The sequence below is a fragment of the Eptesicus fuscus genome, chromosome 5, assembly GCF_027574615.1.
Source record: "Eptesicus fuscus isolate TK198812 chromosome 5, DD_ASM_mEF_20220401, whole genome shotgun sequence".
Taxonomy (NCBI): Eukaryota; Metazoa; Chordata; class Mammalia; order Chiroptera; family Vespertilionidae; genus Eptesicus; species Eptesicus fuscus.
Genome location: NC_072477.1, coordinates 59997056 through 60013798, shown reverse-complemented (window position 1 = coordinate 60013798; position 16743 = coordinate 59997056). Strand labels below are relative to the sequence as shown.

The window sequence follows — 16743 nt, the reverse complement described above, 5'->3', positions numbered from 1 at the left end:
CATGTTAATAAATGTCATGTTGAGCCCAAACCATGATTTTGTAAACCAGAGCAGGAAGTCTTTAATTGTGTTCTAAACGTTATAAAACAGACTAATCCTTAAGAAGTTATAATGGGCCGAAACCGGTTTGGCTCAGTGGATGGAGCGTCGGCCTGCGGACTCAAGGGTCCCAGGTTCGATTCAGGTCAAGGGCATGTACCTTGGTTGCAGGCACATCCCCAGTAGGGGGTGTGCAAGAGGCAGCTGATCGATGTTTCTCTCTCATCGATGTTTCTAACTCTCTATCCCTCTCTCTTCCTCTCTGTAAAAAATCAATAAAATATATTTTAAAAAAAAATAAAGAAAGAAGTTATAATGGTTAAAATAGACCCAAACAATATTTATCCTATAACTGGTTAAAAATATACACACATAAAAATACACATACAGAGAGAGAAATCACATTTTCTAATAAACATCATAAAGTGAAACTGGAAAATTTGTTTTTAAAAACTTTAACATAGATACAAAGCAATTTCCAGAGTCCTCTTAATATCTTGAATGCTGGGACCTGGAAGAAAGCTACTTTAATTAAAGAGGTATACCTTGGTAAATGGCAGCACTTTACATTGATTTTAAAGAGAACTACTTAAAACAAAAATTTTTATTTTTTATGTTAAATCCGCAGTAGATTAATTTTCTAGGGCTGTGGTCGGCAAACTGCGGCTCGCGAGCTACATGAGGCTCTTTGGCCCCTTGAGTGCGGCTCTTCCACAAAATACCATGGCCTGAGCAAGTCTATTTTGAAGAAGTGGCGTTAGGAGAAGTTTAAGTTTAAAAAAATTGGCTCTCAAAAGAAATTTCAATCGTTGTACTGTTGATATTTAGCTCTGTTGACTGATGAGTTTGCTGACCACTGTTCTAGGGCTTTTACGATTAAAAGTCTGTCATCATTCTAATTTTACCTAAAAATGTAGGGTTTTTCTTAATATAAGTATCTCACCATAGGTTGATTAGCAATAATAAGGTTCACTCAAGCAAGAAATGTTTAAAACTTCAAAGGAAAATATATATTTACTAGAGGCCCGGTGCACGAAATTCGTGCACGGGGGGAGGGGAGGAGTGTCCCTCAGCCCAGCCTGCACCCTCTCCAATTTGGGACCCCTCGAGGGATGTCCGACTGCCCGTTTGGGCCCGATCCCACTAAACGAGCAGTCGGACATCCTTTTCACAATCCAGGATTGCTGGCTTCCAACTGCTCGCCCGCCTGCCTTCCTGATTGCCCCTAACTGCCTCTGCCTGCCAGCCTGATCACCCCCTAACCAATCCCCTGCAGCCTGATTGATGCCTAACTGCTCCCCTGCCAGCCTGTTTGCCCCTAACTGCCCTCCCCTGCAGGCCTGGTCACCTCTAACTCCCCTCCCCTGCAGGCCTAGTCCCCCCCAAGTGCTCTCCCCTGCAGGCCCGGTCACCCCCAACTTCCCTCCTCTGCCGGCCCGGTCACCCCCAACTTCCCTCCTCTGCCGGCCTGGTCACCCCTAACTGCCCTCCCTTGCAGGCCTGGTCCCTTCCAAATGCCCTCCCCTGCTGGCCTGATCGCCCACAACTGCCCTCCCTTGCAGGCCTGGTCCCTCCCAACTGCCCTCTCCTGCTGGCCATCTTGTGTCCACATGGGGGCAGGATCTTTGACCACATGGGGGCACCCATCTTGTGTGTTGGAGTGATGGTCAATCTGCATATTACTCTTTTATTAGCTAGGATAGAGGCCTGGTGCATGGGTGGGGGCCAGCTGGTTTGCCCTGAAGGGTGTCCCGGATCAGGATGGGGGTTCCCTTGGGGCGTGGGGCGGCCTGGGTGAGGGGCCTGTGGTTGTTTGCAGGCCGGCCACACCCTCCGGTGTCCCAAGCGGAGGCCCTGGTATCTGGGATTTAATTATCTTCTACAATTGAAATTTTGTAGCCTGGAGCAGATCCAAGCCTCCTGCTCGCTCTGTGGCGGCAGCCACTTCTTTTGGGATTTATTTATCTTCTATAATTGAAACTTTGTAGCCTTAAGTGGAGGCCTGGGCCCGCCAGGGTGTGTGGAAAGCTTGGCTTCCTCCATCACCGGGGAAACCCAAGCCTCCCTCCTGCTCGCTCCATGGCAGCAGCCATCTTGGTTGGGGTTAATTTGCATACTTGCTCCTGATAGGCTTGTGGGTGTGGCAGAGTGATGGTTAATTTGCATATTACTTTTATTAGATAGGATCTCTTGCAAAATGTCTCAATATTTCACGACAGATCCCCACCCCCCACCCCCCGCTTAAACTGTGTCTTGGTTTAGTGATCATTACTCAGACCCCCAAACTGCTGACCTCATACAGTTGGTCTCTTAGTAAAGGTACTTGAAACTTGGTTTAGAGCAATGGTTCTTAACCTTCCTAATGCCGCGACCCTTTAATACAGTTCCTCATGTTGTGGTGACCCCCAACCATAAAATTATTTTCATTGCTACTTCATAACTGTAATTTTGCTACTGTTATGAATCATAATGTAAATATCTGTGTTTTCCAATGGTCTTAGGCTCCGAGGGTTACCTAAGACCATCGGAAAACACAGATATTTACATTACAAAATAATTTTATGGTTGGGGGTCACCACAACCTGAGGAACTGTATTAAAGGGTCTCAGCATTAGGAAGGTTGAGAACCACTGGTTTAGAGATTAGTTAGACACCCAAACTGCTGACCTTATATGGTCTCTTAGCAAAGGTACTTAACATTCAGGCTATATAGAAAGTGGCCTATAGATACTTGTTTCACAGATAAACTGTTCCATAAATCCCAGTAGGCACAGAACTATAAAGAACTGTCTGCTAAGTTTCCCCACAAAAACATCAATTAAGATATTTTCTTGTCTTAAGATAAATATTTAAGGAGAAAAAAATTAGTTTCAAATAACTGATTAAAATTAGACCTCTCTGGCTTTTACATTCTCTGAGGACTTCCTTTAGTAACATAAATATCTACAAATATATTGAGTGATTCCAAGAAAAACAAAAACAGGACTATTTTAGCAAATGTATAGGACAAAATAGTATGCAATGAGAAATTGGTTTCACAGAATAATCAAATGTTTGCTGTTATATTTTTACTAGTTATAAAAATGACTTATCCTTCAGTAAAAGAAAACTTTCTACTTCATTTAACCTAGACTATTAATTTTTTTGTGGTGGATAGTTTGGGAAATGTTTATGTAAAAGCATATTTAAAAGTAGACCAAATTAAGCATAAATACATGATTCAATGAAATCTATGTCTAAAGCAAGGCTGTAACAACCACAGGAGGAAAAAAAAAGTAAAATCAAATATTCTACAAGAAATAATTATGACATAAGATACCCAAAAATCCACAAAATTTTTAGTGTTTCTTTACAAATAAAGTGCCTATATCAATAAATGTTCCTCATATATTATTTTTACTGTTGAGTTCTTCTAGAGTCAAAGTCCACAATTCATGCTTGAAGCGTGTGCTTTTAGTAAATAAAATCTATCAAGTCCCCATTTCCTACGCAATTAATAAGCATACTCAGGTAGAAAACTACCTAATAGAAATTTGTGGGGGGAAAGCTATATTTGTTTACATAGTTTATAACAGTATTAACTAAGAACGGGCACTGCAGTTCTAAAATGTTATAGCCCTGCATCAAACTAAGCCAGAAGGCCAGAGTACAGTTAAAGGGTATAGACAAAAACAGAACAAATTTAAGACTATGCCCATTTGACTTCATTAGCACAACCTGAACTAATAATGGGGTCCAACTCTGAATGGGTCAGTTAATTTATTTAAAATGTCACTGAGGAATTATATAAGGCAGGATAAAAGAGACCTATTTTATTATACTCAGTTATTCCTCATTTTTTTATATTTGAAAATATGTGAACACCTTTTTTTCCTGAATTATAAAGGCTGAAGAAATGTTGTATTGAGGGTAATATAACCCAAAGTACAACATTTCTTAGCCTTTGTAATTGCTCCATTGAGGACAATTAACCACTATAGAAATTTAATAAGCAGAGGGCCTATCAGTGTGCCATTTACTGGCAGATAATGTCTGGGGGAGATACATGGAGTACCACTAGACGCTTACTAGGAAGCAACCAGGAGAATATACTTATGTGCCTTGGGCTCAGGAGGTGTAAAAAAAATACCTGCCTTTTACTGCAACAGTCTATTGCTGGCTTGAAGCAGGTTACAAAGAAACTTCCCAGATTAGAAAGAAAAGCTCTTTAAGATTTAAAAACAAAGTGATGTAGCAGAAAAATGGATGGTTCAGTTCATACAAGCCAGGTAATTTCCACAATTGTCGATAGATGGACACTTAATTCTGCAGTACTATATAACTTAGTTTTGTTCCCATCAATACAATTCAAGATTAAAAACAGAAAGATGGTAGGAAATTATTTAAATGTGGCATTATCTTATATAAAAGTCAGGTTTTACAATTAGAATTGAGAAGAAAAATAAAAATCATTGTCCTCATGATATAACTATAGACTGATCAAAAGGGACAGAATAATAGAGCTAAAATAACAAACTAAAGAATAATAATTTAACTGTTGTTTTTTTTTTATTGCCAAAAATGCTATACAAATTTTGTAAATGTAGATTTGGGTACTATTTTTTCCTTTCAGAAAATGTGTTTTAATTGCTGATGTCCTTTGGTCAAAACAATACCACTTGAGGTAGAAGCCCACCAAAAAAACTTCAGTTTGCTTCAAGCCTTGCTCATACCTGACATCAAAGGAAATCTGCCTAGATAGGATAAAGAACAGTCAACTCAATATGGGTCACATTTTGGTATTTGTCTGCTCCACTTTGTTCTTTATCTTTGTTTCATTTTTACTTTTTTAAAATATATTTTTATGATCTCAGAGAGGAAGGGAGAGGGATAGAAACATCAATGATGAGAGAATCACTGATCGGCTGCCTCCTGCACACCCCCTACTGAGGATCAAACCTGCAACCCAGGCATGTGCCCTTAACTGGAATCGAACCCAGGACCCTTCAGTCCCCAGTCTGACACTCTATCCACTGAGCCAAACCAGCTAGGGCTCATTTCTATTTTTTTAAATAATGTCATATCTCACGTGGAAATTTTTTTTTCACTCAAATTACAACAGAGATTATCTATACCTACTGCCATTACTCCTCACTTGATATACTTCAGTTAAGCCCCTAGTATGTTCATTCCTCTGTAATCTATGAGACTCATGGCCAGATGTTGCTTACTCATTCTGGTAGGTCTTCTTACTCCTGCAAAGACTACCAGCACCTCAAAACAACTTCATAAGTCTGCTTTCTCTTAGTGGGAACTATTTACTAGTTGACTCATTTTCAACAATTTTTCTTTATTAAAAAAAAAGTTTAGTTTCTCTTCTTTAAATAAACTATTTTTAAAAGATGATCAAAAATGAGGCCGAAAGTACATCCTAAATGGACTCAAACTGAATGTTCTTTAAGGTGAAGATAATTCATTATTTTGTTTGCCTTTTCAAATACTAATTACAACAAACTGCCAAAAATATAGTATTAGTAGATTTAATAAATGAGTAACTAACTAAATAGACGAAGATTTGCTCAGAATATTTAACTCACTTAAAAACATTTAATAAACTCTTACTATATGTATTGAGGCAATGAGAGGCACCAGGAGAAAAAGAGAGTTCTAGCCCTCAAGAGCCTCTACCTAGGAGGGAAGAAAACATGTGAACAGATTATTACAGTAGAGTTAGGTATAAAATACTGAGAACACCCTATATAATAAAAGGCTAATGTGCAAATAGACCGAATGTGGAACAACCGAACAACCGGTGGCTATAACATGCGCTGACCACCAGGGGACAGGCGTGGAACATGGCGGGCATCAAGAGCAGGTGGCAGAGCACGGAACATGGCAGGCGTGGGCCGCAGCGGGATGGTGGAGCAGGTGAGCAGGGGGCCAGACCAAGGTGGGGCGCCAGTTGCTGTCATCGGGGCGAGCCTCTGGTAGTTACTGAAAATTCTTTGCTCCTGTGTGTCATGGTCCCACCCACTGCACCCACTGCTGGCACCGGAGCCACCACTTGTACCTGCTGCTGGCACTGGCCCCGTCCTTAGGTGCAAGTGGCAGCTGCTGGCCCCGATCGCCCCTCAGGGCTCCTCCACCTACCCCTGCTCCTGAGCAGTGATCGGGGCCAGCCACCGCCTCTCACACCCACCGCCAGCACCAGTGTGGGAGCAGCTGCTCGCACCCGCTGCTGGTGCTGGTCCCAATCGTTTGGCACTGTTAGCAGGTGCTAGTAGCAGCTGCCATCCCCAATCACCCCTGAGGGCTTCTCCACCTCCCCCTGGCTTCTGAGGGGTGATCAGGACAGCAGCTGCTACTCGCACCCGCTGATGGCGCCCTCCCTGCTCGCACCCACTGCTGGCACTAGCCCCAATCACTCTGCACCATCAGCAGGTGCGAGTGGGGCCGGAGCTGGCAGCACATGGGAGTGGGGCTGCAGGCAGAGAGACCAGGGACTGCAGCGGGAGGGGCCAGGCAGGGGCGCGGAGGATGGGCCGAGACCCACCCTATGTCCACCACAGCCTCATGGCCCCACAGTTCCTTTCAAGGTGCATGAATTTGTGCACTGGGCCCCTAGTAATAGATAATAGATTCCACAGTGAGCAATTTGTTCATAAGTGATCTATCACTTTGTGGTTAAGTGGCTACACAGGCTACTTTTATGGGAGAACATTAAACTCATCCCCTTCAAGATCTCAAAAAATTATAGTGCCGAAACCGGTTTGGCTCAGTGGATAGAGCGTCGGCCTGTGGACTCACAAGGGTCCCAGGTTCGATTCCGGTCAAGGGCATGTACCTTGGTTGCGGGCACAAGCCCAGGAGGGGGTGTGCAAGAGGCAGCTAATCGATGTTTCTCTCTCATCGATGTTTCTAACTCTCTATCCCTCTCTCTTCCTCTCTGTAAAAAAATCAATAAAATATATTTAAAAAAAAAATTATAGTAATATTCCAAACACTCTTCTAACTTTTCATTAACTCTCAAAGGCTGAATATACCATGTTTAGCCCCTTTTCATCATTATATGCCAACTATATAGCTTACTATTGTGATTACAGTCTCTAGGACACCACCCAATAACAGAAAAATACTAGCAGAAAATGTTACTTTGTTCCACTCACACTAATCCTCTTATCACACACACACACACACACACACACACACACACACACACGGCCCTCTTTTAAAAGTACTAAACCATGTAATCTTCTACAGACCTAATGAACATATTAAGTTGTATAGGTAGTATCATTATATCCAAGAACAGTTTATAAAAGAATTAGAAGGGCCACTAGAATACACCTATGTCTAAGGAGATCCAGACAGTGGGTTCTATGCTATTAGCTAAGTAGGCAATAAGTTATGTAGAACGGGTTATCTATTAACTTCCTATCATTTAAATGTCACAGCATTTCATTGGGTCATGCTGACAATGTACTGTGCTGTACTATAAATAAGAAAATAAATATACCATTCATTAGTATTTCCCCAATAAAAAATCTTTTTAATGTGAACAATCATGACATAGGAACCTTTTAATAATCAGGTATTAAACCAAGCATTTTCTTTATCCACAGGAGACAATGACAAGCTCTACTCTAAATCATGTTATTTAGTAGTAATTTGCACTACTATAAGTCAGAGTAAAGCAAAATAATTTATTTGAAGTGAAAGTAGACTACCCAAGAGTAAGTATCTGGACAGGTAAAGGTCTAAACACAGTCTTTAAAAGTTTAAAATCACTTTTTCCTCCATAATCACTATCAATATACTGCAGTCATTGGCATACTTACCACACTGACTGAATTTTTCTTTTAGTTTCTGCCAAGTCAAGTCAAAAGGCAGCTAGAATGAAAAAAGGTATTAGTAACAGATATACAAGGCACAAAATAATTTTAAGTATACTTTATATTTAGTTGCTTACATTTCTGACAAATATCTGGTTGCCTTTGGAGCCTATTCTGTCTCTCATTCCGCTTCCCATGGGACCCGATAAGAATCCTCGATCCATATCGATGCTTCTTTCCAGTATAGCTCCTATACCTGGTCCCATTCTATCAAAGCTGGAGCTCATCCGATCCAGTCCCATCCCCATTCCTCCAGTCACACTGTTCATGCCACCCATTCCACCACCTGGATTTTCAGGAAGGGATGAGAGGATTTGGAAGTTTGGTGTTTTTATTTTAAAATCAGAAGGAGAAGGAAGAGGAAAAAAGAGAAGAGGAGGGAAAGAATCATTTTTGAGAAAGAAAGGAAGAGAAAAATTAATTTATGTAATTAGATAATATGTAAGCATAAAATTACTTTCATACACACAATATAAGAATCTTCCAAGGAACAGAATTTAATTTGGTATACATTTGGTTAGTTGAATGTTAATGGCTAATTGAATTTGTTAATTTTAGCCAGTATATAATACATTATATACATATACTTCTATAAAGTTACTGTATACTCTGATCATAAAATTCATCAAATGTTACATAGATTTTCTACCAATTGATTACTTTATCCATTATGTTATAGTGTTTATCCTCATTTTTACTTTCTAATAATGCACCAAGCTTAAAAATTGCTAGGCAAAAATAAATGGGGCAAATTCAAATCATTCAACTCCAACACACCAACTGTTACTTCTCCTACATAATATTCTTTCCCTAGCTTCCCTTTCACCTCAGTTTCACATACAATTTATCTTTCTGTATCAATTCAATTTTCAATAACCATGGAAACACATAACTTTTAATCTCAATGTTATACAAAACTTGAGGAGGTAGCAACAAAAAAATGAAATCATACCCCTTTAGCCAGAACGTGAGAATTTAGCTCAGAGCACATATGTACTTCATTCTATGTGTTGCGTCCTCTTTAAATATCCTAGTCCTACTCATTCTCAAAACTTATCCTTTTTTTCTCATACCTAAAATCCACATACATAGAAATTCTAAAAACTAACATCACCCTCAAGTTGTCTTTCAGTGGATAATAAATATAAAATTAGCGAAAAAGTATAAACACTGAGGTGAAAACCAGAAGGTAGGGAAGTTACCATTAATAGGAAAATAGCCAAGGCTGAAAAGATGATGAAAAGAAGGAATAAAATGAGAAGCAAAGGACAATGGAAATAGGTATCTTCCGCTGACAGGATTTATGAATTCACTCACAGTTCAAACAGACTGTGTTTCCTATTTGTGAGATTTCAATCAATTAAAGGAAGTCAATGAAGTATGGAGAGCTCATAGAGACACAATTCAATACGCAACAGAGGTAAAAAACTAAGCTGTGTGTTAAGCCTTAAGATAAGGTGTAAAATGTTGTAGTGGAAACAGATGAAGAGATTCAGCACTCCCCAGTGTTTCAACTACTCTTGATTCTACCACAGGAAAGTTTTAAGAGAAGAGGAAATATGCATCTCTTTCAACCTTATCCCTCAACTTCAGGAGGTCTCTCTCTAGAAGAGTTTTATATGGGGAAATTCACCTGTGTCTTCCAAAAGACAAAAAAGGTATTCGCTGGTGAAATAAACTAGAAACCAACAGCAGTTGTAGAGAATAAGCAAAGAAACTAAGTTGGTGCAAAAGTAAAAAGTTGTTTTTGACACATGGTCAGAGAAATCCCCAGATTTCTTAGTTGGAAAGGAGATTCTTGGGTTGGCTTATGGTTAACACATACTTTGGTGTTAGTTTAGAAATATCAAATAAGTAAAATTCAGTTACTTTAGAAATTTCAGTGATAAAACAGAAAAGCTCAGTAAGTATCAAAGTTTCTCTAAATTATAACAAGACATTATTAACATATAAGAACAAAGTATTACTATACTACAATAACTACTCTTGCAGTCATTTGCAAGCACACAAATATTACTGAATAAATTCTAGTAAAATTTAAACCTACTTATTCCAGATCCTACTGGACCCATGTTAGAAGCTCCTATTCTTCCTGCAAACCCTCCAATCATTGCACTGCCTAAACAAGGATGGAAAGATAACACACTAATTAATTTAAATAATCATACTTCAAAAGTCCCAAGGTACTATGCTCTCAGAAGATGTACAGTAACTGAAAAGTATAGTCTTCTATAAATAGAGTTCAAATGTGTAAGACAGTGAAAAGGAGAGCTAGTACATTAAAATCCATAAAGTATTTTTTTTCTAGTAATAAATTGTGTGAAATATTATAAATTTCCAATTTTTCACACGAAAAGGAGAAACATACTTTGAAAACTATAACCTGGGTAAAGAAAAGACGTATGCAGCCAGCCTACCAAGTCTACCAAAGGAATCTCCAAAGCCTCGATTTATTCCAATATCACCACGTCCAAAATCTCTCTCCATGCTACTAGTCATTGCACCACGGTATAGCTCTGAAAAAATCATGCAACAAATTAACCCTTTTTCAAGTATATCAATAAACAGTAATCCACTGAAACTATAGTGACAGCAAAAGTGACAAATACAAAAAAGGTCTGTGATTTACCCAACTTACCTCACATGCCACATATATCTCATTTCACTATGCCTGTCCCTATTACCAAGTGCCCACAAATGCCCTCTGAAGACATCTATAGTACCCACCCCTAAGTATGGGGGAACATTTTTAAATATTAAGTTAAACAAAATGTAGCATACAAAACCCACTACATACATTTACCTACCTCCCATCCGGCCAACTCCTCCAAATCCTCCCATGCTATTCATTGCTTCCAGACCACCAAACCCAATTCCTATGGAATAAAGATTAATTTTGAGATGTGGCTATCAGTTGTATAGCTGAAAGATGCATTTGTAAAGTTAAATCTCACCAGTAAGCTCTTCATCTATCCTACCTTGTGCACATCACCTTCTATATCCCTTAAGTATGTACCAGGCTCAATTTTCTGCTATTAGCCTTTAGAAAGTGAGCCAACAATAAACCATGACTTTTTTCTCTTGGAATTCTCAACACAGTTCCTTATTTACTAAAAATGGTGATGGGTACATACAAAAACAAGTGCTTATACATACCTCCTCCAATTCTATTCATTCCTCCAAAACCTGGACCATCCATTCCCATACCTCAAATAAAATACACAGTATGTACTTCAGTAATCTTATTTTTATGACTGAAGAATGATATAATGTAATACAATAAAATAGATACCACTGGTTTAGACACAATGGAACACTAAGAGAAGCAGCAGGACATAGGTGGGATGGTTTAAAGTGCTATGCCACAGCAGATGTCTGTCTAGTCATGAGTCTTCAAAAAGGCTTCTTTGAATATTTATTAGACAATAAAACAAAATTCTCTGGTGACACTCAAATTCACTGGTCACATTCATGTTCACTTAGAAAATACCTAGGACTAGATGTTTATTGTTTATTTTTGCAGAACAAAGATATCCCTATCATTGATTTTTTTACCCCCAAACTCAGAAGTATCACTACAGCAGATTTAGATATCAGGTCAGAATCCTCTACACATGATAGCTAAGGGAGCAATAAGAAATTAAAGAATAAAAATAGTATGTGTTTAAGAGGTTGGAAGGTCTAACAGTAAGGAAAAAAATCTCTATCTGTTTGGATTAAAATGATTAGCATAACTATTCCCACAACTTAAAGTGTAGCTATAGCATCTCAAAAAAAGAAAAAAAATAAGAATCTGATCACACTTATTAGTCTATCAATTAAAATAGCAGTTCTCAAAGTATGGTCTGGGATCATGGAGGGCCCAATAGGTCAAAACTTAGTATTTCACTCATACTAAGATACTATTCAACTGTTTTTACTCTCATTCTCTCATGAGTATAATGTGGAATTTTCCAGAAACTACTACATGATATATGATAGTGTAACAAACTAAATGCAGAAAATAAAACAGCATCGCTGTCTTGCATTAAGCCCAACATTAAAGAGATGTACAAAAAGGTAAAACAATGCCACTCTTCTAATTCTTTTGTGTTGGAAAATATAATTTATTTTCCTCAAATGTATATTTATGGCCCTGGCCAGTGTGGCTCAGTTGGCTGGGTGTTGTCCCCTGCACCAAGAGGTTGCTGGTTCAATTCCTCCTAGTCAGGGCACATGCACGGGTTGCAGGCTCAATCCTAGGTAGGGGGCATGGAGGAGGCAGTTGATCAATGTTTCCCTCAAGCATCAATGGTTTTCTCCTTCTCTCCTTCTCCCTTCCTCTCTCTCTAAAAATCAATTTAAAAATATTTTTTTAAGTATATTTATATTAACATAATGAATTTATTATTTTTAAATGAATTTATAAATGTTTTAATTTCTAATATAGTAAATATTAATATAACCATATAATCAAAAGTACTTTGGAGTCCTCAACAAATTTTAAGAGTATAAAAGGGTTCTGAAGCCAAAAAGTTTAAAAACCAATCTTCAAAAATAAACTATAAGTTAGTTCAGGTGAAGAGCTGAATGCTATGTAAAAAGCTACCTACCCAACTAAATATGCAAATTTAAATTGCTTATTATATGGTAGCCTTTCAGCCATTCCACAAATAATGTATATCCATGATATGCAAGGCACTATGCTGAACATTCACCTTCTGCCTTAAAACCATTTCAAAACTCCACAGTGCTAAAAGACCAGCCTCAGTACAGCTGGCCTCAGAGAAAACCTCCTGACATTTGCCCATCCTCTTTCATGTTCTTTGCTCCCCAAAGTTTCATCCTTTTTCAAACTGTAGTGACATCCTAAATATCAACTATAAATAGTCTTTAAACATTATTACAAACTAGTACATGTGAGTTTTATGACCTAGCAAGTGCGTAATTTAAAAAGAAATAAAGCTAGAGTACTTACCAGTTGGACCTAAATTTCCCATTACACCACCTATGTTCAACTGGCTGGCACTAATAGGCTGTCCACCTGGACCAAGTCCCATTCCAATGCCTCCAAGACCACCTGAAACACAAATATAAGAATATTATCAATCCATCTATGATTATCTATCTGGTACTACATTTTTTTAAAGAGCTATAAGCCTGTAAATTTAAATATAGTATCCCTAAAATTTCACAAATTTGTAAATAAGACCAATGGTTCTTGTTTTCACTAGAATGCAACACACTGAACACTCACTATAGTACTATCTATAATAATAAAAGTGTAATATGCAAATCGACCGAATGGCCAAACAGAACGACTGTCCAGACGACCACGCTATGACACACACTGGCGCCAGGCCAGCCAAGGTGGTGCAACATGACTGGTTGGGGGGCCCACCATTGTCCCATGATCACCCCACAGAGGGAAGCCCAGGCTACCTGGCCAGCAATGCTGTGGCAGGTGGCTGGGGCCTCCCTCTGTGGGGGTGATTGATCGTGGGGCTCCCGGACTCTGAGAGGGCGCAGGCCAGGCTGAGAGACCCCCCCCCTTCTCCAGTGCACTAATTTTGTTCACCGGGCCGGCCTCTAGTTTATAAATAATGAAAGGTATTTTATGAAGCAGTGTATCTTATACCCCAATTAAAGGCATATGGAAAAGAAATAATAAAATACCAAGAGGATTTTGACTATTGTATCACCTTATATGTGGCATACATATCTAAAAATGAAACTTTCTCAAATTTATAGAACCACTTAAGATCTAAGAATTCCTTTTAAAATGGCCCAAATAAAACTAAAAAGTCAATTATCATGAAAATATTGAATAAAGAAAATGTTATATTATCTACTTTTATCTTTGACATAAATACATATTTATATTTACACTTAGAGGCCCTGTGCATGAAATTCATACAAGGGTAGGGTACCTAGGCCTGGCTGGTAATCAGGGCCGATCAGGGCCTTCCAGCTGCCAGCCAGGGCCTCCCTTCATTTTGCGTCGGCCCCTAGTGGTCAGCACATGTCATAACGAGCAATGGAACTCCTGGTCTCCCAGAAGTCTAGAGGGGACACTTTGCATATTAGCCTTTTATATATATAAATGGTACTTAAGTGTTTTCACATCTACTATCCATAGATGAGGAAATTTTTGAGACCTTAATTTACTTCCACAATGCCAGTTAGCTATGTGACTAAGACTAGAGTTTAAGTTTTCTGTTTCTAAATCCAATATTTTTTTTACTACTTCTCTTAAAAGAAAATAATTAAATTCATTGAAAAAGACTTTAAGAAGATAATCTGATGACCTTAAAGATAGAACTAATTAATATTTAAATAGGAACTGTTTTATTCTATCTTTTTTGTTGTTGTTAATCCTCACCTGAGGATATTTTTCCATTGACTTTTTTTACGGAGCGTAGAAGAGAGAGGGAAAGACAGAGAGAAATATCGATGTGAGAGAAACACATCAGTTGCCTCCTGCCAACGAGGAGCCTACAACCTAGGTACGAGCCCTTGACCGGACTCAAACCCAGGACCCTTTGGTCCTCAGGCCGACACTCTATCCACTGAGTCAAACTGGCTAGGGCTGTTTTATTCTACTTTTAAAGTTCTTGCTAGCTAATGTAGCAATTAGGGGCTAAGAAAACCACATACTTTTTTAAAAGGTAGAGTACAGAAGCATGTGTTAAATTGGAAAGATCAATGTGACCTGGTAAAGAAAATCCTTTTTCAGCTCAGTCCCTTAAAATGATCCAATTGAAAGCAACAGCACATCTGAATACCAACAAAGCTCGTATCTATACCTAGCACTCATATTTTCACACCTAATACCATTCTTCACTAAAAGGAACTAGGACTCCTTGAAAGTAGGTCAATTCCATGTATTCAAATAAGAAAAATCTTCATGGTTCTGGGAAATCCGCTTTTTACCAAAAAGTAAGAATGTCAAATGCATAGGAAATGAGGAGGCTCCCACTTGCCAAGTTATAATTTGAGCAAAGAAAGGGGGGGGGGGAGAAGAAAAAAAAATGAGGTTAATAATTAACATAACTATAACAAATTGATTTTGTCAAAGTCTATGAGTTCATATCATATGTCAATAGAAAAGAGTATATAAAAATGTAAATCTCAAAAGACAATATAAAGTAAGTATAAATGTAATAGAGGATTTACTTTTTATAAAAATAAATGCGTATTAATAGTTGAAAGGTAAATTGGGAGATTCTGCATAAAGCCAAGATCTTGAAAGATGACACCCTGAATGAGAAGGTAAACTTGGTGGAGATGCAAAGAACTGCCCTATAAAAGAAGGGGCAATATTCAAAGATACATGTGCTGAGAAATTTCTAGCTTATCCTTTAAAAATAGTACCCAGTTTATGAAAGCTCAATAAATAGTAATACACACTACCCACATTATAGTGTAAGTGCATACCAAAGACAAAGATCTTAAAATCAGCTATATGAAGAACACAGCTTACCTATAAAGAAAGGACAATTCAACAGAAAGCTGACTTAATAGCAACAATGGAAGCCAGATGACTGGAATATTTTTAAAGTGCTAAGAGAAAATAACTATCAATCTTAAACTATATAACCAGTAAAACTATATTTGAAGACATTTATAATAAAACCAAAACTTAAGAGAATTTACTAAAAAAAAAAGCTCACTGAGAGAGCTTTTAAAATATATGCTTCAGGAGAAAAAATTAGTGCCAGGGTCTAGAGAAATAATGAGACAAAAAATGTTAAGTAATAATAATACCTAACTTGTGGAATTTTAAAAAGGCAACATAGAAATAAAACACTGAGCAATAATAGCATATAATTCAACAGAAAAATAATTAGAATGAAAGCATTCAAAGGTCACTCTACTATTGAGTAAAAGATAAGTACTTTAACTTGAGACTTTATAAAGATATATTAAAATTTCTAAGATAACCAATAAAAGAGAAAGCAAGATAGGAGAAAAAAAGATAATGGGAATTAATCCAAATAAATCAATAAATGTGAATAAAGAAAACAAAGCTATGCTATCTATATTAATATTAGACAAAAGACTAAAAAGTAGTTACTAAATAATAAAATCACTATAATGATAAAATTTTGATTCATTGGAAAAAAATATATTTTCTAAACTTGGATGCAATCACTAAGTTAGCTTTAAAATATTTAAAGTAAAAAAAAAAAAAAATAGAGAAATCCACCACTGGTGAGAGATTTTACTATATATACCTCTCAGTAATTGACAGCACAAGCAAAAAAATTATTAGGAAAGATATAAGACCATTTAAATGACTTAAAAATGTGATTTACTGGACATATACAGAACACTACATTCACCAAGATACCTGGAATATTTATTAAAATGTGCCATATATTAGGCCAAAAAGCAAAGTCCAAATTAATTCCAAAGAATCACAATGATATAGACCCGTGGTCGGCAAACTGTGGCTCGCAAGCCACATGCGTCTCTTTGGCCCCTTGAGTGTGGCTCTTCCACAAAATACCACGGACTGGGCGAGTCTATTTTGAAGAAGTGGTGTTAGAAGAAGTTTAAGTTTAAAAAATTTGGCTCTCAAAAGAAATTTCAATCGTTGTACTGTTGATATTTGGCTCTTTTGACTGAGTTTGCCGACCACTGATATAGACCATCTACTTTGGTCACAGTATTAAGTTAGAAAACAGTAAGAAATCATAATGGTAATTTAATAAAAATTAAATCACAATAAAAATACTCCAGAAAGAAACTTGTGAATAGTGGCTAAATTTATAGTCAGAACTACTTATACTAGAAAATAGAAAATGCAAATTAGTGAAATATTCAACTTAAGGAGTTAGGACAAAAATAA

General features: G+C 37.7%; 1 protein-coding gene across 2 annotated transcripts in view; it reads right to left on the bottom strand.

Annotated features, from left to right (window-relative positions):
• MYEF2 (myelin expression factor 2) overlaps positions 1 to 16743 on the bottom strand; it is a 36458-nt gene that overhangs the window by 2021 nt on the left and 17694 nt on the right. Inside the window, exons 10-16 of one of the 2 annotated variants that reach the window (XM_054715537.1) lie at positions 12868 to 12969; positions 11067 to 11117; positions 10718 to 10786; positions 10328 to 10426; positions 9958 to 10029; positions 7988 to 8196; positions 7857 to 7908 (exon numbers count right to left, since the gene is read on the bottom strand). In XM_054715537.1, the coding sequence (XP_054571512.1) occupies positions 7857 to 7908; positions 7988 to 8196; positions 9958 to 10029; positions 10328 to 10426; positions 10718 to 10786; positions 11067 to 11117; positions 12868 to 12969 (654 nt within the window). The remainder of the gene's footprint in view (positions 1 to 7856; positions 7909 to 7987; positions 8197 to 9957; positions 10030 to 10327; positions 10427 to 10717; positions 10787 to 11066; positions 11118 to 12867; positions 12970 to 16743) is intronic. The other variant, XM_054715538.1, reaches the window with a different exon arrangement.